The sequence below is a fragment of the Manis javanica genome, chromosome 1, assembly GCF_040802235.1.
Source record: "Manis javanica isolate MJ-LG chromosome 1, MJ_LKY, whole genome shotgun sequence".
NCBI classification, from domain to species: domain Eukaryota; kingdom Metazoa; phylum Chordata; class Mammalia; order Pholidota; family Manidae; genus Manis; species Manis javanica.
The window spans coordinates 80089501-80117141 of record NC_133156.1 but is presented as its reverse complement, the minus strand read 5'-3'; the positions used below and the strand labels follow the sequence as shown (position 1 = coordinate 80117141).

Here is a 27641-nt window from a genome sequence, read left to right as displayed (position 1 = left end):
GGTAGGCTATTTATCATGAAAGTACGTGATGAAGAACTCAGGCATGAGAATACCTGATTCTAAGCCAAAAGAGAAGACTGTTTTTGGTTTCCCTTAGGGCATTTTTATCTCTCAGAACCCCCAGGGACACTATGTGGGTGTCCAGTATCAGCGATTGAGCAGTTATGGGCAAGGTTAAGTGCTGGCTTGGACTGAGGCCCTTTGAAGGCAAGGGCACCACCAAGCAGGTGTCCTGTGGGGAGTTTTCTGAATCAGGACCGTGGCCAGATGGTTCATGGGTCCAGGGTGCTAGTCTTCCCAGTAGTGAAGAGGAAGAACTTACTATCAACGAGTGTGGATCTTTCTGTGCTTGAACAGCTGGGGAAGCTTGTATCCTTTCCCTCAAACTGGTCCCTTGAGGACAAAATCCCAGCACTCTTGTTTTAGGATGTGGAAAAGACAGCAGCTCATGTGTGTGAAGTGAAAGAGACACAGTATCCACCTGGGGATTTATGAAGGCTGAGGGATGTGGGGAATCTCATCTTGTTAAGACATGGACATGAGGTCTTTATGACACACCCACGTGAAACTTCAGTGATGTTTCTAAGAAGCCTTTGAGAGCTTGCTGGGCTTTGGTTACTATTATGAACTCTGTTCTAAATGTGTCAAAAATTATTTTCCTTTTGTAAGCAGCATATGTTCCATTTTCTTACAGAATATGAGCTATGTAATATTTCTATTTTTAGCATACATAAGGTAAAATCTATTTCCATTAAGTTTTATATTGAATCAGATTGAAGTGGCTGCCGTTTGGATGCATGCACTTTAAAAATTTTGGGGCCATCTGAGTCTTACTTGAATGGTTTATTGTAGTTCTGCCTCAGAAACAGAAATGAACTTTAGTACTGGTTATGAATAGAGCTATTTAAAAAAATGACTTAAAATATGTAATGGAATTATTTGTACAAATCACCTGACTTAAAGCATGTGTAACATTTTCCAAAAGATTCCAGAAGAAATGGAGGAATTTACCATTACCCTACTTAATGCCACTGGAGGAGCTAAAATGGGAAATAAAACTACAGCAACTCTGTGGATTCTAAGAAATGATGACCCCATTTATTTTGCAGGTGGTATTGTTCTCTTATTTGAGTGAGTTCACATCTTTCTTAAACAGTATAGATAGGTTTTTTTCAATACTTTAACTGAACATTTTTGAAAAAGTACAATTGATGCTTGTTTAAGTATGATTTCATGATTTGTTTGGATGATTGTTATTCAATCTGACATTTTAACAAATATTTTTAAATCTCTTCTGAAGGAAAAAGAATGTAAGTGCCCTTTTGTTAGCTCTATTCTCCCCCTGCTTTCAAATTCCAAGCTATTTCATTTCCTGTGGGCAAAAAATGAACAACCTCTTCCAGTATACAGTGTAGGCATTTGAGGGTCTGAGTAATGTACCTGGTGGATGGTCACTTCCTATAATAACTAATATTTAATGGGCATATGAAAAGGATTCCTTATTGTTGCCACTTTAATTCTTTCTTTAAAACTGTCTTTTGACACCTGAAACAACTTTTAGTTTTATGAGACCTAATTGTTGTCTAACTCTTTTTTAAACCCTTTTTGCCAGCTGTTCAATGGACAACTGCAGAAATCTTTTAAACCTCTTGATTTTTATTAATTCATCCTCTTAAACTTCAGTTAAAATGTGTTTAATGAGTTAGTCCTGTGTTCTGCCTTCTACTAACTGCTGTGGCAAAAATAAAACAAGATACCAGAGCCTGTGGTCAAGGAACTTACATTGTAAATTTGGAAATGAGGTGTATAAAACGGGAGGCACAGAATTTCTGATAGTATGTATTTCACTGGCAGATGGGGTGTTGAAGACAATGCATTCTGTAGGAAGTATGGCAAAGGGAAGGCCGCTGATTAGAAGCAAACAGAGGAGGCCTCCTACAGGAGTTGGGACTAGAACTGTGCCTTTGAGCAAAGACACTGTGGACGGCAGGGAGAAATGTAAAGTGACCTAAAAGCATGTAGATGGGATTAGAAAAACTTACGCACTTCTTTTCTTTGTGAATATTTCAGAACCTCGTGTAGTGAGGGTTCAGGAAGGTGACACTGCTGGCTTTACTGTTCTCAGAAACGGATCTGTTGATGTTGCCTGCGCTGTCCAATATGCTACCCAGGACGGGGAGGCTACTGCAAGAGAGGGAGACTTTGTTTCCATTGAAAAAGGAGAAACGCTTGTTTTTGTGGTCGGAAGTAGAGAGCAGAGCATATCTGTACTTGTTAATGAAGATGATATCCCAGAAACAGTTGAGCGCTTTTATGTACTCCTCTCCAATTCAACAGGTAAATAATATTTCTCTGGCAGATCTGTTGTTTCACTGCTTTTACCAAGATGACTTGACGTACTTAACTGTCATCTGTGACAGTTCAAGCACAAAACTGTTTGTTTCATTGCTTTCTTGACGAAGGGGTGGAGAATATATGTGCTGAACCTTTATGTACCAGGTATATTCTATGACATTACTTTTAATCTTTTTCACAAAATAGCATACCTAGAAAATTATGATACTGTGTTATATGAAATTATGATGTAAGTTAAAAATCTTCTAGCTAAAGCTACCTTAAGCTTTATCTAGTCACCCAAGAGCTTAGGACCTCAGTATTCTGTAGCACCTTGCCCTCCTAGTAGGGTGCTGGGTCTGCCGGTTGGGAAGCTGCATTCTGTAGGTGGCTGTGTTTGATGACTCTGGAACTGTAGAATGATAATTTGCAAGGGGGAAAAGATAGGCTCTTCCTTCTTCTTTGTACTATAAATGAAGCAGGATGTTCTGACCCCAGTATTTGTGCCCAGAGGATGTTTTGGTCCCATCTGTAGTAAGTTGGAGGGGCTATAATGTATTTTGATTTTTATGTTATTCTTTTTAGAGTAAAGAGCACTATCTTTCCCTGAACCTTTTGAGAATAAGATCAAGACATGATACCCCATCACCCTTGAATACTGTAGTGTGTTTTACCTATAAACAAGGACACTCCTGCATAATCACAATATAACTATTAAAATTAGGAGTTAACATTAATACATTCTCTCAGACCCCATTCAAACTTTTCCACTTGTCCCAATAATGTCTTCTCTAGCAAAATGATCCTTTCCCAAATCATGCATCACATTTAATTGTGTCTCTTTAATCTCTTCAGTCTTGTGTAGTTCCTCTTTTTCCTTGGCTTTCATCACCTTTAATATAGAAATTACAGGCTAGTTGTTTTTGTAGAATGTCCCTCACTTGGGGCTTGTTTGGTATTTCCTCATTATTAGATTCAGATTTTGCAGCTATGGTAGGAATTTCATAGAAGTGATTCTATGTTCCTGTCATATCCTTTCAGTTGGCACATGATTTGTTTTGTCCCTTTGTTGTGATGTCTACTTTGAGAACAACTTAGGTGGTGACTGTCAAGCTTCTCTTCTGTCTCTACTCTAATGAATAATTATTTTTTGGAGAGATACTTTATCCTGTTAACTATCTAACTTGCAGTTTTTATATTGAAATATTTATCAGTATAGACTCATGATTTCTCTTTAATGCAGTAGGTTATATTTAACTTTCATTGTGCATTTGGATGGTTATATTGTCCCAGATTTGGCCAGTGGTAGCTGGTATGAGATGACTTTTGTCTTTTTGACTTGTCCATATTATTTGAGCATTTTCTTACTTCCTGGTACAGTAAAGCTTTTCCAAACTCATCTTTTACTTTTCCAATCACAACTCTGAAATCAGCCATGTTTCCAAGAAGCCATAGTTCCTCTTAGTGAAGAATATTATTTAGAAACCAGGATCTGGGTGGTCACTGGGTCTGCTTATTGTTACTGAAGTTTTGTTTCCCTCAGGCTTTATATAGGGAATATATGTATGTATGTAAGTATATATTTATGTGTAAATACACCCACACTTTTACATCTGGAGTTCTGTATCCATGTGTATATATTGCAAACCATGAGTTCACACCAGCATCTCCATTTCTGTCCGTTATCACATGGTTCATTCTCATTTTCTCCTCCGTATTTGTCCCTCTTTTCTGATAGCAACAAATCTAGTTCCCATTATTTTTAATATGTTTATTTAGTTGATCAGTTCCCCCATATGTAACTGCTTTCACATTGTTTCTTTTACCCTCCTCCCTCCCACAGTGAGTTTAGGTTTCTTTCCCTACCAGGGACCTACCTTCTGCTCTAGGCCAAACCCCCTGCCCCATGTGCGTATCTTCCCACTCTACTTAGTACCCAGCATCCCAACACAGTGTTTTTCGGCTGGAGATGCCCTCCTCACCCTGCGTGAGCTCTTAGACCTTGTGCTGGGTCACAGTAGTGCCTGCTCCCCCACCCCCTGTGCCCTACCTTGTGCCTTTTGGACTGAAATATTCAAAAAGAGGAAGACGAAAAGGAAGAGGTCACATAATTTTGTTTTGCTGTGTTTCCCTATCATTCTCCTTTATCTTTGACTCTCTCTACTTGTGTTTCTCTTGTTATTCTCTCTTTCTCATTTTTCACCCAGCTTAACTGAGAATATCAAAAAAGAAAAAGCTAAAAAATACCATCTGATAAGGAAAAATGTGTCTTTGTAGTAGCTGCAGAAGAAACTTCACAGTTGCAAAAGACACAGATCTTATGTAGATCAAAAACATTTTTGTGAATCCAAGCATTGTCCTTAAATTTAAGTGAAAGAAATTGCTACAGATAAAAATAATTTTTGTGAAGTGAAAGTGGAAAACAGGTTTGCTGTGAGGTAGAGAAAGTTGATGAAGAAGTGACATTGTCTTAGTTGTGTTTACTCTAGAAATAAGTTCTTGACGCCACTTATTAATTTGGTGTAATTCTAGTGAATCTTATTGTACTCCAGGTATCCTTGGGGCCAAAATGTCCTGGGGTTAAGCTCTTGTCAGGACCGGAATGCCACAGTGATAAAAACAGTGGACCAAAACATCCTGAGACTCTTGTAAAGAAAATGAAAGTGGCTCTGCAAGGAAAGGTTTAATGAGTTTTTTGTAAGATGTTCCATTTTGTAAGATGTTCCATTGGAGAAATATGTATTTGATTTTGAGAGAATGAAAGCGGGGGTGGAACAGAGACCAACTTTGCAAGATGTGACTGGAGGACTGGCCTGAGCTGTGGTGTACATTTATGTCCACTGCATTTGTTTCAGTATTTTTCCAGGCATCTGAGGATCTGATGGCTTTAGCTAGGCAGATTGAGGTAATAAAAATCTCTAGAATTTGTGACTTTTGCATCCATTCTTAGTTCTTTCGCTCTTTTCTCTCCTCTTTTATGATGTTAAAATGTGGAGGGCCTGACCCCAGAAGATGACTGGTTAGCCAGAGATGGGTAAGATTCCTTAAAGGAGGAACAACCTAAGACAGGCACAGTCGCAGGGTTTCTGTGATATGACTGCCCTTGCACTGTTCACCATGTAAGAACTTATTTACTATGTAAGACCTTGTTCACCATGTAAAAACTTGTTTGTTATGCTTCAGAAGATTGGAGACTGTCGAGAATTAGGCTTGGGGTTGATTAGTGATTGGGCATTGAGTCCCCTATACAGAATTTTATTGTTGTTAACAACCATTTGATCAATAAATATGAGAGATGCCCTCTCAAAAAAAAAAATGTAATGTAAGAAAAAAAAATGTGGAGGGCCTGAGAGGGTGGGTGGTGGGAGAGATGGAGAAAACAGCATTTCTAACTGGACTGAAACTGGCAGAGGGTGTTTATGCCTTACAGTTACTGTTCACAGTATCTACCCTGAGACTGAATTAGTGGATCAGAGGATAAGGCCATCCTTAGAGCTTTTGTTAAATATATTCAGTTCTCCCTGCAGAGAAACAGAATGACTTTTTAGTGCCACCCATGACATGTTGCATGAAGAGTGCACGTGATAGCAGAACCCTGCCCAAACTGGCTTTTACTATTTTTGTTTTTGTTAGATTTTTTATTATGATATTTTAAGTTATTTTGTTACCCTATATTGTCAGCATTTTCTATACAATGATTTACTATGTATTTTTAATGTGTTTTTTTCCCTTCATTAGCTAATAGTCAAGTAAGGCTGAGTACAGTTGTATATTTATGTAAATTATTTTAATATGCTGGTTTGCTACTTAGAGTTTCTTTTTCTGTACTATACAAAACCTATACTTTTAGTTATAGGTGTTGTCTTCATCTAATTCTGAAAGCTTTATTTCCATCAATTCGGCTAACATTCATAAATAACTTCTGTGTACCAATTACTGAACATCTGCTTTGTTAGGGCATGGAATTGATTAAGAAGCATTTGTCCAAGGAGCTTACAGTAAAATTTGTGTGTGTGTGTGTGTGTGTGTACTAATATAGTGCAATAATTGTGATAGAATTGCCAGAGTCTGAAGTGCTATGGGAACACAGTGGAGACACACTTAGCTTATCTTGGGACTTCAAGGAAGAATTCCCGGAGGAGGTGTTGTGTGAGCTGGGTCCTGAGGAGTGATAAGAATTAGGCAAGTAAAGATGGGAAGGACTTATGCTTACGTAGGGAAGAACTGGCACAAAGAGGACCTCAGAAGTGATGAGAAGGGACCTAAAGTGTTGGCAGTAATCATGCTAACCTGTGAAAGAATTGGAGTAGAGAGGAATCATGTTCAAAATCATAAACATTGCATTGGTCTGTGTATGACCATATTAAACTGCCTGAAGGCAGAGATCTAAAAGGAATCTCTCAAGCTTGTGATTATACTTAAGTAGGAATTAATATATTATTGTGTAATCCTTTCATTATCTTTTATGAAATTAAAGAATCTACCTCAAAATTTGAAATTAAGTAAAGCTATGTCTTTGATTTCTAACCAGATTACTGAAATGATATTCATATTGTGAAGAAAAGTATCTTCTACGTTTTTCAGGAAAGTAGTTCTGTAATTAAACAGTTTCTCAAAGAAAAGCTTATTTAGGTATCTCATTTACGACCTTCAGTGAGGAAATTTTTGCTGAAATTTGAACTTAATTATAAGCTGTTTTGTAATTTAAAAACACAAATTTAATAGTAAGTTAACTACTTTTTGTTGTTTTGGCTTTTCCACTTTTGATTTAGGTGATACAGTAGTATATCAATATCCACTAGCTACAGTGATAATTGAAGCTAATGATGACCCAAATGGTATTTTTTCCTTGGAGGCTTTAGACAAAGCAGTAGAAGAAGGAAAGACCAATGCATTTTGGTAAGCATGTTTGGATAAAGCAAAATCAAAATTAGATAAAATAAAAGCTTTAAATATGCAAAAATTTGATATGTTGTTAATCTTTCAAAATTATAATAAATGGTTAAGAATTGAATAATGTCAAAGTTGGTATTCTGACTGAATTGTAAACTTTGGTTAAGCTACTGCTTTTTGTTAAAAAAAAAAAATCCTTGCATTTTAGCTGGTAAGCAGAAATTATTGCCCCCACCCTCCTCACTCCCAACTTCCATGCTGTGTCAGGACTGGAGTCCTGAATTACCCAGGGCCTCCTGGGACTCGTTCTCACATGATGTGTGGCTACTCTCACTCTGTACTTGGCTTTTGAAGAATGTTCGCCAGTTCTCATCTCAATATTTTTCTGTTGGGCTTAGAACATAACTTTCGGTTTGGACTTTGAAGACAATTATGACTTTTAAGACTGCTTATCTTCCTTACTTAAAGTTCTACCTCCTTTTTCCCCTTCTCCGAGAGTCTTCATGGTTACTAAGTAAGGACTAACTGGCTGGTTTATATTAAAGATGATAAACAGAAAAAAAGCGTATTTCTGATAGAACACAGAAAGCTTTCATTAGAGTTAGATCCACTACTTAAGCATTTTACATAAAAATTAATTTTCCTTAATTTGTCATGTAGGATTTTGAGGCACCGAGGACACTTCGGCAGTGTTTCTGTGGCTTGGCAGCTATTTCAGAATGATTCTGCTTTGCAAACTGGACAAGAGTTCTACGAAACTTCAGGAACTGTTAATTTTATGGAGGGAGAAGGAGCCAAGCCAATAATTCTCCATGCTTTTCCAGATAAAATTCCTGAATTCAATGAATTTTATGTTTTAAAGCTTGTAAACATTTCAGGTGCTGTGTTTCCCATCTTTTTTATTTTATCACCAAAACTTGATATTTCATATTTGAGTAATTAGAGCCAAATAAAAAGGCCAATTAATAGCAAATTAAGTGTATTTTGATGATCTGATTTTAAATGTCAGCAGTACTCTTTTTCATAGAAATGTTAATTTTTAATATTCGTTCTCTGGCTTTAGCTTGGTTAAGTTTTATGGGTGGAAACTTAAATCTATTCTCAGACTTTTAAATAGGTTTTTTCCAACCAAACATTGATGGAAATTAGGAAGTACAGATTCTTGGTAGCCTAAAGGACTATGGTCTTTGTGCCATAATTTAAACAGTTTTCCAACCCCTCTTGGTTTTAGGCACAGGAATTAAACCCTCTCTCATTAATATCCTCATTTCAAGCTTGAGTGGCTATTAATGAATCTATGCTGAACCAGAATACAACAGAAAGTGTTGTGAAAGCCTTATAGTGACTCTACTGTTCATTGATCACTGAGCAAATTATTTAACCAGAAGTTTGCTAAACAAATTCCTTTTGTCTTCATCTTACGCGAGAAAGTGCATCAAATTCTGGATTCTCATTCATTATAAATTTTCTTATCACAGGTGGGTCCCCAGGTCTTGGAGGCCAACTAGCAGGAACCAACCTCCAGGTGACAGTAATGATTCCATTCAATGATGATCCCTTTGGAGTTTTCATCCTGGATCCAGAGTGCCTGGAGAGAGAAGTGGCAGAAGATGTCCTCTCAGAAGATGATATGTCTTATATTACCAATTTTACCATTTTGAGGCAGCAGGGTACCTTTGGTGATGTACGAGTAGGCTGGGAAATACTGTCCAGTGAGTTTACTGCTGGTTTGCCTCCGATGATAGACTTTTTGCTGGTTGGAATCTTCCCCAGCACTGTGCATTTACAGCCGCGCTTGCGGCGTCACCATAGTGGAACAGACGCTTTGTACTTCAGTGGGCTAGAGGGGGCATTTGGAACTGTGAATCCCAAATACCGTCCCTCCCGTAACAACTCAATCGCCAACTTTACATTTTCAGCTTGGGTGATGCCCAGTGCCAATACAAATGGATTTGTTATAGCGAAGGATGATGGTAATGGAAGCATCTACTATGGGGTAAAAATTCAAACCAATGAATCCCATGTGACACTTTCCCTTCATTACCAAACTGTGGGTTCCAATGCTACATATATTGCCAAGACAACAGTTATGAAATACTTAGAAGAAAATGTTTGGCTTCATCTTCTAATTACCCTGGACGATGGTATAATTGAATTCTACCTTGATGGAAATGCATTGCCCAGAGGAATCAAGAGTCTGAAAGGAGAAGCCATTACTGATGGTGAGTGTCATCTTCACATGTAGTGCACCAAATTTGGAATTATAAATGTTTTTATTTCTAACAGGTATTTAAAAATCTGCTTGTGTATTGGTTTAATTTCTTTAAAGCTATGTGCGCACTAAGACTCAGAGTTCTGTACTGAGTATGGCAGAAATGGATCAGGCAGAGTCTTCGCTCTTGAGGTGCCTGACAAAGGCTCTAGAAGAAAGATGTGCATACGGATCACTTCAGTACATAGTTAGAAGAAGGAAAAAAATTATACAGGAGGAACATTTATTCCTCTTCTGGTAGTAGGAGGGATGGGGCATGACATTCCAGGTAGAGAAAAGAGCAGAGGTGTAGAAATGTGAACTAGCATAGTGAATCTGGGGAATTACAACTGACTCAGTATTGCTGGAGGCAGGGCGCAGGCCAGGCGGCTGCAGGGTGGTGGGGTTCTTGGTGGTGGTGGTTAGGATTAAAGAGGAATCAGAAGAATAAAATTACATTTAAAAAAAATCCAGCAATTATAGGGGTGTATAGTATCAAGAGGTAAATTGGTGAATTCTCTGGAATGCTTTGAAGAGACAATCTTTGTTGTCTTTAAAATGGGTCATGTGCTTTTTCCTTGAGGAACACATCTGTGTGCATGTTTACCCACAAATATTGGTGGTCTCCATTGTAATCACCAATTCCTTCTAGCCCCTCTGCCCTATGATTTCATTCTGTTCTTTATTTAGTAAGAGAGTGGAGCTGAGTTTATATGTTTATAGCTTAATAGAATATTTTCCTTCTAAACCTCCTGCATTAGATGTCTAGTTATATTTCTTTTTTTTTAAGTAGGAAAAGAGATGGGCGAAAGAAACAACATGAACACATTGCTGACTAATGCCAAGGACTGTGCTCACAGAACCTTAATGGCATTAAATTATTCATCGTTTGATTGTGGGAATATATACATATGTGTGTTAACATTATTTCTTGGTGATGGCATCATGGTAGAATGAGAATGGGAAAGACTGGGGGAAGTGAGAACTGGTATCTTTTTTCTCTGTTTAGCTTACTGCAGGGAATTTAGATTGTTTTTGTAATTTGTGACCTAAGAAAATTGATATGTATATATGTATTAAATTTATTAATGAACCATAGTATATGTTATATATTACAGAATATATAAAACTGTGGAGAGGTAGATGACATTTTTAGCACTTCATATTCATCAGTTTTAGCACCCATGTAACAAGCACCCAGATAAAAAAAACAATCAACCCAGAGCTCCCTTTGGCTCTTCAGTCACTAACACTGACCTGCCCACCCACTACTGCTATTTCTAAGACCATAAGATAAGCATTTCCTGTTTTTAAATTTATGTAAACAGAATTGAGCAGTGTGTCCACCTGAACGTCTGTTTATGAGGTTTGTCCCTATTTTGCCTGTGGTAGGTATTTCACTCCCATTACTATGTGGTCAGTCTTGAACCACTGGAGAAGGAGGCCCGGGGTGACTGTGATGATGATGTGCAGTCTGCTTGTGACCACCCTAAAGGAGCTCTCTGAGTGGTGCTTATAAAAGTTTGATTGATGATGTTGATAAGAAATATTGTACTTTTTGCCCAAACCACTGCCAAACTTTCATCTCAACATAAATATTTTAGCTGAGTTATTAGAGAGAGAGAGAATGAGTAAATAAATAAGAATTGGTGAATTCCTGAAAAGAGTTGTTATTGATATGTATTAACTATACATAGTAATGTAGTTGGGTTGCATGTTATCATGAAACAGTCCCTAAGATTTGCATGTAATGATGTTTCTGGGAAGAAGTACTCCTTTTTCTACATCCATTGCAGTAGTTGTTTGGGTAAAGAGTTAAGTTTGGTCCACAAAAGCTTTTTTTGCTGAATTCTCACAACTTTAACTCAAAATGAATTTCTAATTGGTCGAACCTTGAAGTTCTCAAAGAATTTTAACACTAAGTTTAAAATAATAAATCCATTGCTTAACTGCATTTGTAGGTGGGCAAGGAAATCTGAAAATTTACTGGAAGAAATGTCAGTCCGAATATATACACGTATATACACATGTATAAAATATCCTTCAGTACAGAATGTCTTAAATACCAGTGATTACTGATTCATTTTCTTCATAACAGAAAATACCTTTCATTTGATTGTATTTTAGTTATGCAAAAGCTTTACTTACCTACTAAAACCTTTCAATAAAATTGCTTCACTTTCCTAATCATATTTATAGTTTAGGACAGGATAGTTGTGAATATTATAGCATTTAAACCTTGGATAGTTGTGAATATGGTAGCATTTAAACCATCTCTAATTTCAGGTCCTGGAATACTGAGAATTGGGGCAGGAATGAATGGCAGGGACCGATTTACAGGTTTGATGCAGGATGTGAGGTCCTATGAGCGAAAACTGACCCTTGAAGAAATTTTTGAACTTCATGCCATGCCAGCAAAGAGTGATTTGCACCCTGTTTCTGGATATTTGGAATTCAGACAGGGAGAAACTAACAAATCATTCATTATTTCTGCAAGAGATGACAATGAAGAGGAAGGAGAAGAATTATTCATTCTTAAACTAGTCTCTGTATATGGAGGAGCTCGAATTTCTGAAGAGAAAAGCACAGCAAGATTAATAATACAAAAAAGTGACAATGCCAATGGCTTGTTTGGTTTCACAGGAACTTGTATTCCAGAGGTAAGTGGTGAGTTTGGAGAATTTTGGAGTCAAAAATTCATTGCAGGTAGATTTATTTGGGAGTGGGTTTTCTCTCATTTGGTAAAATTGCTTGTGAATGTATTCTAAGCTCAAAAGTATGCTAGAGCAAGTGGCTGTAAGCGTAAATTAAGATCTTTACTCTTTTAACTTCACAATTTGAATCAGAAGCTTAGTGAGTTGATAGAAGTTGTAACAAGTTAGGAAACAAAACTTTGAAGATTATCTTTAAGTGTAATGCATTTCACAGAATGCATAGTTAGATTCTACATGCAGTGTAATTTTGGCTAGTATTTGAATGCTGCATAAGTAAATGAGAATATATACTGAAAGCTTCTATGAATAATTTTAGTTGAAATTTCATTAAAATAAAATATTTTGAGCGTTTTTTCCCATGTGAAATGCACTTAAATTAGTTACAGCGTTCTTCCACATGGGGTGTAAATGCCTTTCTTATCAACGTTCTTGGTCAGAGTAATTCATTAGATTGTTTGACTCTCCTTATCAGTTCTTTCCAAGTTTTCAAAGATTTGTAATCATCTTGCTTTCCTGTTCTGTAATGTGAGATCTCATGAAACTACTCCACAGGTGTGTGTGACAGCAACAGCTCCATGTCCATGAACGGATGCCAAGGAACAGGAAGGAGTCTTTTTCTTTGCAAGTTGAGTCTCATAGGTCTAGAAGGATGTATATGCAAAATGAAGCAATTAAGAAAAACATGACTGGATAGAGCCTGAGAAACGTATCTAGGTCAGAGGCCTTATTGTACCTCACATTGGGGTACCTAGCTCTCTAGACTATCTTCTTGCCCCTCTTAGCTCTTTGGTGTGGTGGCAATCATAAGAGATCTGCAAATAGTGGTCTTTGTCCACACCAGAAATACAAATAATATCCTAGATTAGGGAGGGCAAATGTCATACAAATCTATAAGTTAAAAAAGAAGTATCTTCATCTATAATGATACCTTAAATGATGTTCAGTCATCATGGAACTTTACATGTGAAGTTTTTAATTCACCTCTGACAATTCATAACATAGCTGCAACAGATATTATTACTCTCTCCACTTTATAGGATTAGAAACTGAGACTTAGAGACCTGAAGGAAATAATCAACCGAAGTTGAATTAAGTGAGACAGGATCAACTACCTGGTTCAAAGCTTGGCAGTTACTAGTACTTCCTAAATATTCATTTTCCATTCTTTCTTTTTTTCTTTTTTTGCTCCTGAGATACAATAGGAAGAACCAGAATTTGAACCTACATCTTGTGATTTCTAATCTATTGTCTCCCCTTAGTATCATCATTTCTATTTTAAAAAAGACAGGTGGCTTCCAACAGTTTGTGATAATTATTACGGTACCATGTAAAATCAGCTTCCCTTCAGTTCCCTTCACAACCTGGCCTGTGGCTCTGACTTCTTGTGTAATTCTCCCCTTTCATCAGCATGTTTCGGTTCCAGTCTCAGGCCACCAGCACTTCCTAGCTTCTCTATTTGGAACATTCTTATCCAGATTTTCAGTATCAGTCATTCCAGTGTGAGCTCCAGAGACATCTCAAAGACAACTTTCTTATTTAAAATGATTTGCCTCCCCTTCTCCCAACTGGTTACTCTGTCCTTTCACCTAGTTTTACTTCTCTTTGTAGCACTGATCATTCTTTTAAATTCCCTTTGTTATTTATAAGTATGCGTATTTAGTGGCTATTCCTTTCTACCCTACAACAAAGGTGAGAGAGCTCTGAATGTAATAAGGTCTTATTGTTCATTATTGTATCTCTATCACCTAGAATGGAACATAGTAGGTACTCAATAAATCTTTGTTGACTTGTGAATGTATTTTAATACCAAGATATGAAATGGCTCATAGTTCAAATAATACATATTTAGATTCAGTTAAAATGCATAGACAACCAAACTGAAAAAAATTCAAAAATTAAAAAAACCTGCCTAAAATGAGGAATTATTTTTGTGTGTTTCTCTGGCTTTCTGGACCATTTCAATAAGCTTTCAGTGCTGGCTTGTCTCACAAGTTCCACTGATAGATTGTGTTGATGCTGGTTTAGCTCCATGTGAAAATCTAGCTGTCTTCTATTAAGTTAGACATCAAAGTGATTTGCAGAAGTGTAAAACAATGCCCCCTTTTCCTAATTTTTTTTGTTTTAGAAAATATGGTTATTTCTCATAAAATATGTTGCTTATGGTAGCACATATGAGTTTATTATTACTATTTTAAAATTAGTTACTATATAAATATTTGACTTTTTTCAGATTTCATTTGTAAAATGGTAAATATCAAGACATTTTACCAACATAAGAAAAATACTCCTTGAAGTTCTCAGTAATTTTTTGAGTGTCCAGAGTTTCTGAAACCAAAATATTTGAGAGCTGCAGTCTTACTCTATGCCTGGAATTGTCTTCACAGTTTTAATTTTGTGGTTATTTGCTTCATTTCCACAAATTAAAAACCACTGTCACGTCCATAGATTGTTTCTTCCCCATTATGTTGCTGCAGTAACATTGAAAAGTTAACTTTTCTTAACCTTTCAAAAAATGCTGAAGGCCATGGGTCCCTTTAAGACTTCTGAGTTGTGTTATGCTTTTACATTTTTCATTGATTCATATGAGATAAAGTAGTATTAAAGTTAAAATAAGCATAATCACATCTTGAACAGATAATGAAAATATGTAGGTTATGATGTAGTCTACTACTTAGCATAATGAAAGAGATGATAATTATTTTGTGATTTGTTCCCTTTCAGCCAGGTATACCATGTTTTGGTAAATAGCAGGTGCTTAATTATAATTGAAGAATGAATAAACTTGCACAGTTTAGAGCCCTGGTGGGGCATGCCACAGAGTTCTTTGGACTCCAAGTAGGATCTGCATTGAACAGATGACTGATGTTTGTTGGATTTAGCCTACTGACCACATTCTCATGTTGCCTTCCCATATTTTGTTATTCTGTGCACTTTTGTTATGTTGTGTTTCTATCCACCAATTTTGCCAGTATTTTTGTATGACCTGCAGTTTTGTATGCCCCATAGTTATAAAATAATGAGATTGCTTTTCATAATATAATTCATAAAACTTAACTAGTCTCCTTATTTTACTTTTGTAACTTATACTGGGATTGTTTTGTATTTATAAACTCATGGCTTAAGAATTAATTTCCAGACATTCTGAGATGTAAAAGTGAGAATATGACTTAACTGTGGACTGTGTGTGTTTTTAAGTGCCTGCCATATGTTACTTGAATAGATTCTTTTAGATACAAGTGATACCAATATAATCTGATATCACAGTCATCACCCAAGCATGAAACAAAATAAAAAATTAATTGGATGCATAATTATTTAGTTTTTATCTCCTATTTCAGTAGAGCAAGCCAATTCTTGGCTCAGAATAGTGCATTATTTTTTCTAGGAAAATGTGTTTGAAAAATTTCTTATTGTTAAACTTTATAATTACTCTTCTGCTGATCTGAAATTTCAACAAATTCCTGACTGAAAAGAGAAAACAGAGTAGTGGCTCCTGGTGTTTCTTGTAAAAAACTGAATGATGGTGGTTCTGATTATTATTACTTGGTTATGTACCTTTGGCCTAAACATTTGCTTGTATCATGATTCTAAAGTAAATTAGATGAACGTTTTAATAGTAGAGGAAAATGTTTTACTTATTCTCTATGTCTTAATCTTTCGGTGTTAATAATTTCATCCTCAGTCCAATATTACCATAAGTGTTCTGCATGGACAGCTTTGTCAGAAATATCTAATGCTTATTCCTAGGCATCTATCCTGATTGAGGACCTTGTTTCTGCATCAAAATCTCTGACAGGGAAATGGGCTGGGAGGCAAAAATCTTTTTAAATTGGAAGTTTTGTCCATGCACAAAAATACAGAAAATGGAATGGATCCCAGCAACTCATCTCCTAGCTTCAACAATTATCCGTTTGCCAATCTTGTTTTACTTTTTCTTTGGCTGAAGTAATTTTTAATGCAAATCTAGGCATTATGTCATTTCTCTGTAAAGGTGGATTTTTGCCAAGAACCATATGTAATTTTTCGATGGACCCTTGATGTTTGAAGTTTCCTCTCCAATTAGAACTTAATAGAATTTACTTTATTGTATAAAATATTCTTTAATTTCTTTAAAAAGTTTTGATATGTAGCACATTTTTGCACACAACTGTATTGAAAATGGACAGTCTTTCTGTTTTTTGTTTTTAACCAAAAACAATAGATGATAGATTTTGATGAAAGTTTTACTAAATGAAGGTATGGTTAGATAACTTTTCTACATATGACTGCTTTAAGAATAATCCCTTTTCTTAGTTCTGGATGTGGTAGTGCTCACTGACTTGGTAAAAGTTGTATGGAAACATCTTAAATTCCTGAGAGTATCTTTGGATCTGTTTCATCCATGCCTCTGGCTAAAAAGGGAAAGGTTGCATATTCACATGTTGGGATATTATGATCATTTCAAGAGGAGATAACTGAGATTGGGAGTGCGTGATAAGTGGTGGAGTGACGTGGCTCAGGACTGTTTGGCTTTACTCTGTCCACCTCATGTTTGCTGGTGTACCACTTGGCTACAATGAAAATGCTAGTGTAGATGCCCAGGTGGGAATTAAATTCAAAGCTGTATTGAGCTCCTGGGTCTCTTTGCTGCTACCCCTTCTCTCCAGGGTTGGGGGCTCCACCCCAGAACAGTCAGCTCTGCCATATGTGATAGATGAGTTCCTACTAGTCACCACACCACCCAAGATGCGTAATGAAAACAGCTCACAAGGAAGATGGGTTAGAACACTGCTCAAGTACTTCTTGCTCAGTGACATTTAAGAAAGATAGGGACCTAATTTTAAAAAATAGTTTTATACGAGAAATGATTTAATACTCAAATACTACAATAAATAGGGCAAAAGAAAGGGCAACCTTGAAAAAGACCTTAAGTTTGCTTGTGGAAGTGGGCACCAGTGGAATTGTAGCTTGTGTGTTCTCATTAAGTGAAGGAAGGAGATTATCTGAAATGGGAGGGCACGGAGATGCAGACAGAAACAGGTAAATGTGGCCGGTAACACACGTGTTGAACTGAGGTAGCTGGAAGCTGTTTGAGGGGTGTCGTGTTGGGGCTGACAGTGGCTCTGCCACTCTGCTGCCCCACTCAGGAGTGGGCAAAGCCGTGAACAGCCCATGTGGCCATTTTATGTGGAGGGAGAAGTGGTTTGAAGTATGAAGATACCTGTGCCTCTGAGCAGTACTAATGACGTAGTGGATGCTCAGGGGCTTGGAAGAATCAAGTCTCTATTTAAGGAAGTTTGGAGATTTGTGTAAAGAGGTATGTGTGAAGAGACCACTGGGAATAGACCCTAAGTATGAGGGGACATTTCCCAAAAGGCTCTCAGCAACTGGAAAGTTAGGGTGAGGTATCCATCAGATGTCAGCCAGGCCCCACCAGCAAGGCACCCTAACAGGGTGGTGGCAGGGATTGGGGCTAGGCATGGGCCTGACAGGATGAGATCTCTGTTCCCAAGTTGAATCTGGACACTGTTGCTGCTAAATGTCCCAACAGCAAGCAGCAAACACCAATGCTAAGCACTTCCAATAAGCTACTGAGTGATAGATAGATCTGTTGGGCCCGTTTACTCAAGAGGTGGGAGTAACTCACTATTATTGGAATTAATACTTAATTTAGCATGTGAGTGTATTTGTTTATGACATCTGCCACACCACCAGGTGAAAGCTGAATGCCGGCCTTAGTTTTTCTCCTGAGAATCTGCAGTACATTGCCTCAAAGGGACTTGTTTTATGTGAGGGAGCTAAACAGTGGGTACTCAGCCACAGCCCTGGCTTTACTATTTGCCATAGCACTTGAAGCAAGTGGTCTAGCACAACAGTGGGATGGCCTGTTAAAGACTCAGCCGAGGTGCTAGCTCAGGGACTTGAGCTCATCTTGTTGGGGTGATACGTTGTCTTCCAGGATGCAGTGTGTGTATCCAATGGCTGATACCTGGTTCTGTGTCCCAGGACCTAGACCACAAGGGCTTAGGAAGCAAGAGGTAGAAGTAAGATTGGCCTATCTCCAGCATTCCCAGTGCTGCCAGAATTTGTTTCCTGCTCCCATGCTTTAGGCACCACTGGATTTGAAGTGTGGTTCTGGCTGGGTCTGGGAGTGTCCGCCAGGAGATGCACTGGACAGCCACCAGGTCAATTTGGTCTTCTCCAGCCAGTGAACGAACAGGCAGAGTATTGCCTCAGGTGCTCGATCTTCACTGTGTGGCCCTAGAGTTCCTGCTGCACTTGGGACTTGGGATGCTGATTTTCAGTGAAACTCAAGAGGATTTACTGGAACATCTGGTGCTTCCATGCTCATTGACAGTTTTGACTATTTTCTAGTTGTAGGCAAATTTCAAATCTGTTTCCTCTAGCCGTAATGTTAATACCACACTGGCTCCATCTAATGTTGACCAGAGGTGCTTATAGTTGATATGAAAAATAGTGACTATATATATTAAGATTTTCATTTTGAGCTCCATTTAGTTTTAGTCCTTTTTTTCTATGAATTACATAAGTTTTCTAACATACAAATACTGAATTGAGACTAAGAACTGAAGAGTATGAAGACCTTACTTAAGAAGATATTCTAACTTGCTCCATATAATTTTAAGCATTATCTTAACATATTTAGAAGAAAATATTATCCACATGAAAAAATCAACACATACATGCTTTTTAGAAAAATCTTCTGTAACCATAGCATCTAATGTAGAGACTGGCACACAGCAGGTATCAATGAGTGAATTACATGTACAGTTAACCGAGTATAACTCTTTCTGCTTGTAAAGGAGAGAGAAAAATGAATGGTTGTAAACATTTCTTAGCAGTCAAAAATATATCTGGAGGAATGTAAAAGCTCCATAGAGTTTTTGGAAGTTACAGAATTAAGTTTATAGAAAAAGGATTTCATGAAAGCATTGTAATTTATCACTGATTCGAATCGAAATATACTTCTCAATAATTTATGTTCAATTTCAGATTGCAGAGGAGGGATCCACCATTTCATGTGTGGTGGAGCGAACCAGAGGAGCTCTGGACTATGTGCATGTTTTTTACACCATCTCGCAGATCGAATCTGATGGCATGAATTACCTTGTCGATGATTTTGCTAATGCCAGTGGAGCTATCACATTCCTTCCTTGGCAGAGATCAGAGGTAAACCCTACCTTCTTTGTTTCTTTGAAAGCCTCCTGGAAAGCTTTTCCTAATGTGTTTGTTCTGCAATTTATTTACAGCTTCTCGCTATTTAAGTAATTAAAAATATTTAGGTGATTAGGTTTTATGGCATAATATAACATATTTTTGTATTTATTTATGCAAAAGAAAAAGTAAGGATTTCAATAATGAAAATGGTATGCCAAAGGTTTATCATTGTGGGTTTTTGTTATTACTCATGTAAAGGGAAACTTAAGCAGAATACTTAATGGTATAATTCTGATCAGCCAATGAGAAATTCTTGTAACTATAATCTCAGTTTATTTTTAAATTTGAAAAAAATGAATTTTTCTTTGTTTTGAAAGTACAAGTGATCTCCAGTTTTAACACTTTCCACAAATCATAGTCTCATGTCTGAATAGATGATCCAGAAATAAATGATACTTCTTATAAGTGGAGATGGGATGAAACCTCCTCCTATATCAGAATATTTTCACATTCTTTTATTCTGTCATGGTAGAATATTCATTATCAATATAAATTTTCATTAAAAGTATAAATAGCCTATTGCTCATCAGGGGTAAATAGTAAAATAACTAAGGCTTTTGCAAATATAATCTGAGGAAATTTCTATGGGAGCTAGGAGTTTATTTGATGAAAAGATAAAAATTGAGGGAAGATTTAAAACATTTAGATTTGAAGAGTTGAAGCTAAAGAAGAATAATCATATCTCTATAATTTTGGGGAGTGAGGAAACAAATTAAATAGTTTATAACAAAAGTTCCCTAATAGCAGTCTGCAGATAGATCCATGATAAATGTTTTACTGGTCTTGGTAAAAAGAGGAAAATTAGGACAACTAGTAAGTTTTCATAAGGCTAACATTTTTCAATTTAAAGGACCATCTTTTCCAGTTCTCTTTTGGATTTAAAGTATTCTTTTCTTTCACCAAGTAATAATGATAGTATGTGATATTATTTTAATATTCCTACTTGGAAAACTGAGTTGATCCTCCCAATTTTCCTTTGGAAAATTTACCAACTATGAAATAAAAATGTAACTGGGAACCATTGTTGTACAAAGTGGATTCATATACATTTTAGAAGAGATAAAGTTGCTCAAATTTTGGTCTGGAAAATAGTTGTATATGTTTCTGTCAGGATTGACTTAAAATATTTTTTCTGTGATTTTTAAATTTAAGAAATAATTGACCTTTAAAGCAAAAATAGTAACATTAAATAGTGGAGTTGTTTTATAATACCATATCAGCTAGGTCTATACCACCTCTCAGTCTTGCATATCCAGAGATATGGATACTGACTGGATACTGAGATGTCTGCTAATGCTTCCTGGCTGTGCTTTCCAACCCAAACAACAGAAAGGTGGCCTCAGTTTGCTACTATCTTTCATGTATCTGGGGAATGCATCTAACTGAATATACTTAACAATCACATCTAGATTGCAGCTGCAAGGGAGTCTGAAAGGTGTGTGTGTGTGCGCGCGCGCGCAGTACAGGGAAGTACACTGGAAATGTGTTTTTCAAGATTTTTTAAATGACCCATTGATTATGAAATCAATTGAGTTATGACTAAGATTTTAAATAGAATAGAAATAGAATGTATAGCATGTAGTAAATAAAGGTAAATACTGTTTTGTGTATGAGTCACCATGTAAAATACATTTTTTTTTTTTTTGAGAGGGCATCTCTCATATTTATTGATCAAATGGTTGTTAACAACAATAAAATTCAGTATAGGGGGGTCAACGCTCAATGTACAATCATTAATCCATCTCAAGCCTAATTCTCGTCAGTCTCCAATCTTCTGAAGCATAACGAACAAGTTCTTACATGGTGAACGAATTCTTACATAGTGAATAAATTCTTACATGGTGAACAGTACAAGGGCATTCATCACAGAAACTTTCGGTTTTGATCATGCAATATGACCTATAAACAATCAGGTCAAATATGAATATTCGTTTGATTTTTGTACTTGATTTATATGTTGATCCCACATTTCTCCTATTATTATTATTATTTTTATTTTTAATAAAATGATGAAGTGGTAGGTAGATGCAAGATAAAGGTAGAAAACATAGTTTAGTGCTGTAAGAAGGCAAATGTAGATGATCAGATGATCAGGTGTGTGCCTATGGACTAAGTATTAATCCAGGCTAGACAAGGGCAGCAAGACATCCACGGATGCAGAAGATTTCCCTCAAAGCAGGGGGGGTGAGGTTCTGAGCCTCACCTCTGTTGATCCCCAACTCACCTGATGGCCCCCCTGCAACTGTGCCTGTCTTAGGTTGTTCCTCCCTTGAGGAATCTTACCCGTCTCTGGCTAACCAGTCATCGTCCGGGGCCATACAGGGAAATGTAAAGTTGGTAAGTAAGAGAGAAGCCATATTGTTTGCAAAGGTTAGCTTTTTTACTTCTTTGCAGATTTATGCCTTGTGGCTTCTATGCCCAGCACTTGTCTCGAGGTATCTTTACAACCTGGAGGAATTATGATACTCGGTAAATTCGATATGAGGCACGAATTCTATTTAAGGGTTGTAATTAGGAAGGAAGAAGAAAAGCTATATAGATGTAGCATATGAAGGAAACATGGGAGGATTGATTATTTCTTTGACATATCTTCTTGTAGAGTACCTTAGGCATGTATAGGTTTTAAACTACTAACTAAATTGCGCACGCATATTAACATAATAGGAATACGGTGACATAAACTAAGCAAATCTATAATTACCAACCATCTCCAGTGAAGCCAAGAAAACCATTTAGGCACCCTAGGCATTTGTGAAAATTTATCTATGATATGATGGATATTGTCCAACTGTACTTGAACCATCAGACAAATTAAAGCAGCCCATTTCTGGGATCTGTTCACATCCCATATGTTCTTTTAACCATAGATAGTCTATAGTCATGAGATTTTGGAGTGCTACAACTTGCACCCCTCCCAACTCCTGGTTGAGTTCCAACAGTACAGATCCAGTCAAATTCGTTGTCTCACTGTATGCACATGCCAGCCTAGACATCTCCCTCCTCATTCCTATGGCAAGTCCAGGAGACGGTGGGCTGGATGCAGCCACAACCGCAGCATCGTCCGGATCCCTGTGGAGGCTTTTTGATGATCATCCCCCGGCACAAGTCCTCCAGAGAGTGCTGATGCCGGAAGCTCCTCCTCATATCGTATCTTAGTTCATTTTCTGGGTATCCAAGCTAGGCCTTGATCTTCTGCATAGAAACAAAAAGACCCTTTGCCCACACTTTGACATGCCCTCTATACCACTGTGCAGAACTCATTGGAGGTCAGCACACAGTAACTGCTTTTTTTTTTTTTTTTTAATTAAGAGAAAGGAATATTATCAGAAAAGAGTACCTCCATAGCTGATCATCTGACACCCTTTAAGTGATCAACATTAAGGATATTTAAAGCATGCGTTGATCTTTGATTTACCAATAGTTTTATCCTGTTAAGGAGTAATCCCCCTTTTCTTTCTTTCTTTCTTTTCTTTTTTTTTTTTTTTTAATTTTTAATCTACACTTACATGAAGAATACTATGTTTACTATGCTCTCCCCTATATCAGGTCCCCCCTAACAACCACATTACGGTTACTGTCCATCAGCTTAGCAAAATGTTGGAGAGTCACTACTTGTCCTGTCTGTGCTGTGCAGCCCACCCTCCCCTTTCTCCCTCCCCCCATGCATGCTAATCTTAATACCCCCCTTCTTCTTCCCCCCCCTTATCCCTCCCTGCCCACCCATCCTCCCCAGTTCCTTTCCCTTTGGTACCTGTTAGTCCATTTTTGGGTTCTGTAATTCTGCTGCTGTTTTGTTCCTTCAGTTTTTCCTTTGTTCCTATACTCCTCAGATGAGTGAAATCATTTGGTATTTCTCTTTCTCCGCTTGGCTTATTTCACTGAGCATAATACTCTCCAGCTCCATCCATGTTGCTGCAAATGGTTGGATTTTTCCACTTCTTATGGCTGAGTAGTATTCCATTGTGTATATGTACCACATCTTCTTTATCCATTCATCTACCGATGGACATTTAGGTTGCTTCCAATTCTTGGCTATTGTAAATAGTGCTGCGATAAACATAGGAGTGTGCACATCTGTCTTTCTCAAACTTGATTGCTGCGTTCCTAGGGTAAATTCCTAGGAGTGGAATTCCTGGGTCAAATGGTAGGTCTGTTTTGAGCATTTTGATGAACCTCCATACTGCTTTCCACAATGGTTGAACTAATTTACATTCCCACCAGCAGTGTAGGAGGGTTCCCCTTTCTCCACAGCCTCACCAACATTTGTTGTTGTTTGTCTTTTGGATGGCAGCTATCCTTACTGGTGTGAGGTGATACCTCATTGTAGTTTTAATTTGCATTTCTCTGATAATTAGCGATGTGGAGCATCTTTTCATGTGTCTCTTGGCCATCTGTATTTCTTTTTTGGAGAACTGTCTGTTCAGTTCCTCTGCCCATTTTTTAATTGGGTTATTTGTTTTTTGTTTGTTGAGGCGTGTGAGCTCTTTATATATTCTGGACGTCAAGCCTTTATCGGATCTGTCATTTTCAAATATATTCTCCCATACTGTAGGGTTCCTTTTTCTTCTATTGATGGTGTCTTTCGCTGTACAGAAGCTTTTCAGCTTAATGTAGTCCCACTTGCTCATTTTTGCTGTTGTTTTCCTTGCCCGGGGAGATATGTTCAAGAAGAGCTCACTCATGTTTATGTCTAAGAGGTTTTTGCCTATGTTTTTTTCCAAGAGTTTAATGGTTTCATGACTTACATTCAGGTCTTTGATCCATTTTGAGTTTACCTTTGTATATGGGGTTAGACAATGGTCCAGTTTCATTCTCCTACATGTAGCTGTCCAGTTTTGCCAGCACCATCTGTTAAAGAGACTGTCATTTCCCCATTGTATGTCCATGGCTCCTTTATCAAATATTAATTGACCATATATGTTTGGGTTAATTTCTGGGGTCTCTAATCTGTTCCACTGGTCTGTGGCTCTGTTCTTGTGCCAGTACCAAATTGTCTTGATTACTATGGCTTTGTAGTAGAGCTTGAAGTTGGGGAGTGACATCCCCCCTACTTTATTCTTCTTTTTCAGGATTGCTTTGGCTATTCAGGGTCTTTGGTGTTTCCATATGAATTTTTGAATTATTTGTTCCAATTCATTGAAGAATGTTGCTGGTAATTTGAGAGGGATTGCATCAAATCTGTATATTGCTTTGGGCAGGATGGCCATTTTGACGATATTAATTCTTCCTAGCCATGAGCATGGGATGAGTTTCCATTTATTAGTGTCCCCTTGAATTTCTCTTAAGAGTGACTTGTAGTTTTCAGAGTATAAGTCTTTCACTTCTTTGGTTAGGTTTATTCCTAGGTATTTTATTCTTTTTGATGCAATGGTGAATGGAATTGTTTTCCTGATTTCTCTTTCTATTGATTCGTTGTTAGTGTATAGGAAAGCTACAGATTTCTGTGTGTTAATTTTGTATCCTGCAACTTTGCTGTATTGCGATATCAGTTCTAGTAGTTTTGGAGTGGAGTCTTTAGGGTTTTTTATGTACAGTATCATATCATCTGCAAATAGTGACAGTTTAACTTCTTCTTTACCAATCTGGATTCCTTGTATTTCTTTGTTTTGTCTGATTGCCGTGGCTAGGACCTCCAGTACTATGTTAAATAACAGTGGGGAGAGTGGGCATCCCTGTCTGGTTCCCGATCTCAGTGGAAATGCTTTCAGCTTCTCGCTGTTCAGTATAATGCTGGCTGTGGGTTTATCATATATGGCCTTTATTATGTTGAGGTACTTGCCCTCTATTCCCATTTTGCTGAGAGTTTTTATCATGAATGGATGTTGAATTTTGTCAAATGCTTTTTCAGCATCTATGGAGATGATCATGTGGTTTTTGTCTTTCTTTTTGTTGATGTAGTGGATGATGTTGATGGATTTTCAAATGTTGTACCATCCTTGCAACCCTGGGATGAACCCCACTTGGTCATGGTGTATGATCTTTTTGATATACTGTTGAATTCTGTTTGCTAATATTTTATTGAGTATTTTTGCATCTACATTCATCAGGGATATTGGTCTGTAATTTTCTTTCTTGGTGGGGTCTTTGCCTGGTTTTGGTATTAGGGTGATGTTGGCCTCATAGAATGAGTTTGGGAGTATTCCCTCTTCTTCTATTTTGTGGAACACTTTAAGGAGAATGGGTATTATGTCTTCTCTGTGTGTCTGATAAAATTCCGAGGTAAATCCGTCCGGCCCCGGGGTTTTGTTCTTGGGTAGTTTTTTGATTACTGTTTCAATTTCTTTGCTTGTAATTGGTTTGTTTAACTTTTGTGTTTCTTCCTTGGTCAGTCTTGGGAGGTTGTATTTTTCTAGGAAGTTGTCCATTTCTTCTAGGTTTTCCAGCTTGTTGGCATATAGGTTTTCATAGTATCTTTAATAATTCTTTGTATTTCTGTGGAGTCTGTCGTGATTTTTCCATTCTCATTTCTGATTATGTTGATTTGTGTTGACTCTCTTTTTCTCTTAATAAGTTGGGCTAGAGGCTTATCTATTTTGTTTATTTTCTCAAAGAACCAGCTCTTGGTTTCGTTGATTTTTGCTATTGTTTTATTCTTCTCAATTTTGTTTATTTCTTTTCTGATCTTTATTATGTCCCTCCTTCTGCTGACTTTAGGCCTCCTTTGTTCTTCTTTTTCCAGTTTTAATAATTGTGATGTTAGACTATTCATTTGGGATTGTTCTTCCTTCTTCAAGTGTGCCTGGATTGCTATATACTTTCCTCTTAAGACTGCTTTCGCTGCATCCCACAGAAGTTGGGGCTTAGTGTTGTTGTTGTCATTTGTTTCTATATATTCCTTGATCTCTATTTTGATTTGTTCATTGATCCATTGATTATTTAGTAGCATGTTGTTAAGCCTCCATGTGTTTGTGAGCCTTTTTGTTTTCTTTGTAGAATTTATTTCTACTTTCATACCTTTGTGGTCTGAAAAATTGGTTGGTAGAATTTCAATATTTTGGAATTTACTGAGGCTCTTTTTGTGAGCTAGTATGTCGTCTATTCTGGAGAATGTTCCATGTGCACTTGAGAAGAATGTATATCCTCTTGCTTTTGGATGTAGAGTTCTATAGATGTCTATTAGGTCCATCTGTTCTAGTGTGTTGTTCAGTGCCTGTGTGTCTTTACTTATTTTCTACCCGGTGGATCTATCCTTTGGGGTGAGTGGTGTGTTGAAGTCTCCTACAATGAATGCATTGCAGTCTATTTCCCTCTTTAGTTCTGTTAGTATTTGCTTCACATATGCTGGTGCTCCTGTATTGGGTGCATATATATTTAGAATGGTTATATCCTCTTGTTGGACTGAGCCCTTTATCATATGTAGTGGCCTTCTTTATCTCTTGTTACTTTCTTTGTTTTGAAGTCTATTTTGTCTGATATTAGTACTGCAACCCCTGCTTTCTTCTCACTGTTGTTTGCCTGAAATATGTTTTTCCATCCCTTGACTTTTAGTCTATGCTTATCTTTGGGTTTAAGGTGAGTTTCTTGTAAGCAGCATATAGATGGGTCTTGCTTTTTTATCCATTCTATTACTCTGTGTCTTTTGATTGGTGCATTAAGTCCATTTACATTTAGGGTGACTATTGAGAGATATGTACTTATTGCCATTTCAGGCTTTAGATTCGTGGTTACCAAAGGTTCAAGGTTAGCTTCTTTAGTATCTTACTGCCTAACTTAGCTCGCTTGTTGAGCTGTTATATACACTGTCTGGAGATTCTTTTCTTCTCTCCCTTCTTATTCCTCCTCCTCCATTCTTCATATGTTGGGTGTTTTGTTCTGTGCTCTTTTTAGGGGTGCTCCCATCTAGAGCAGTCCCCGTAGGATGCCCTGTAGAGGTGGTTTGTGGGAAGCAAATTCCCTCAGCTTTTGCTTGTCTGGGAATTGTTTAATCCCACCATCATATTTAAATGATAGTCGTGCTGGATACAGTATCCTTGGTTCAAGGCCCTTCTGTTTCATTGCATTAAGTATATCATGCCATTCTCTTCTGGCCTGTAGGGTTTCTGTTGAGAAATCTGATGTTAGCCTGATTGTTTTTCCTTTATAGGTGACCTTTTTCTGTCTAGCTGCCTTTAAAACTCTTTCCTTGTCCTTGATCCTTGCCATTTTAATTACTATGTGTCTTGGTGTTGTCCTCCTTGGATCCTTTCTGTTGGGGGTTCTGTGTAATTCCATGGTCTGTTTGATTATTTCCT

The 27641-nt window shown here is 37.3% G+C and overlaps 1 protein-coding gene across 1 annotated transcript in view; it reads left to right on the top strand.

Annotated features, from left to right (window-relative positions):
• The window catches only part of ADGRV1 (adhesion G protein-coupled receptor V1), a 577341-nt gene that overhangs the window by 73227 nt on the left and 476473 nt on the right, over positions 1-27641 (top strand). The window contains exons 16-22 of the mRNA XM_037012118.2: positions 986-1109; positions 2071-2337; positions 7107-7233; positions 7888-8105; positions 8706-9449; positions 11765-12138; positions 19186-19362. Of these exons, the coding sequence (XP_036868013.2) occupies positions 986-1109; positions 2071-2337; positions 7107-7233; positions 7888-8105; positions 8706-9449; positions 11765-12138; positions 19186-19362 (2031 nt within the window). The remainder of the gene's footprint in view (positions 1-985; positions 1110-2070; positions 2338-7106; positions 7234-7887; positions 8106-8705; positions 9450-11764; positions 12139-19185; positions 19363-27641) is intronic.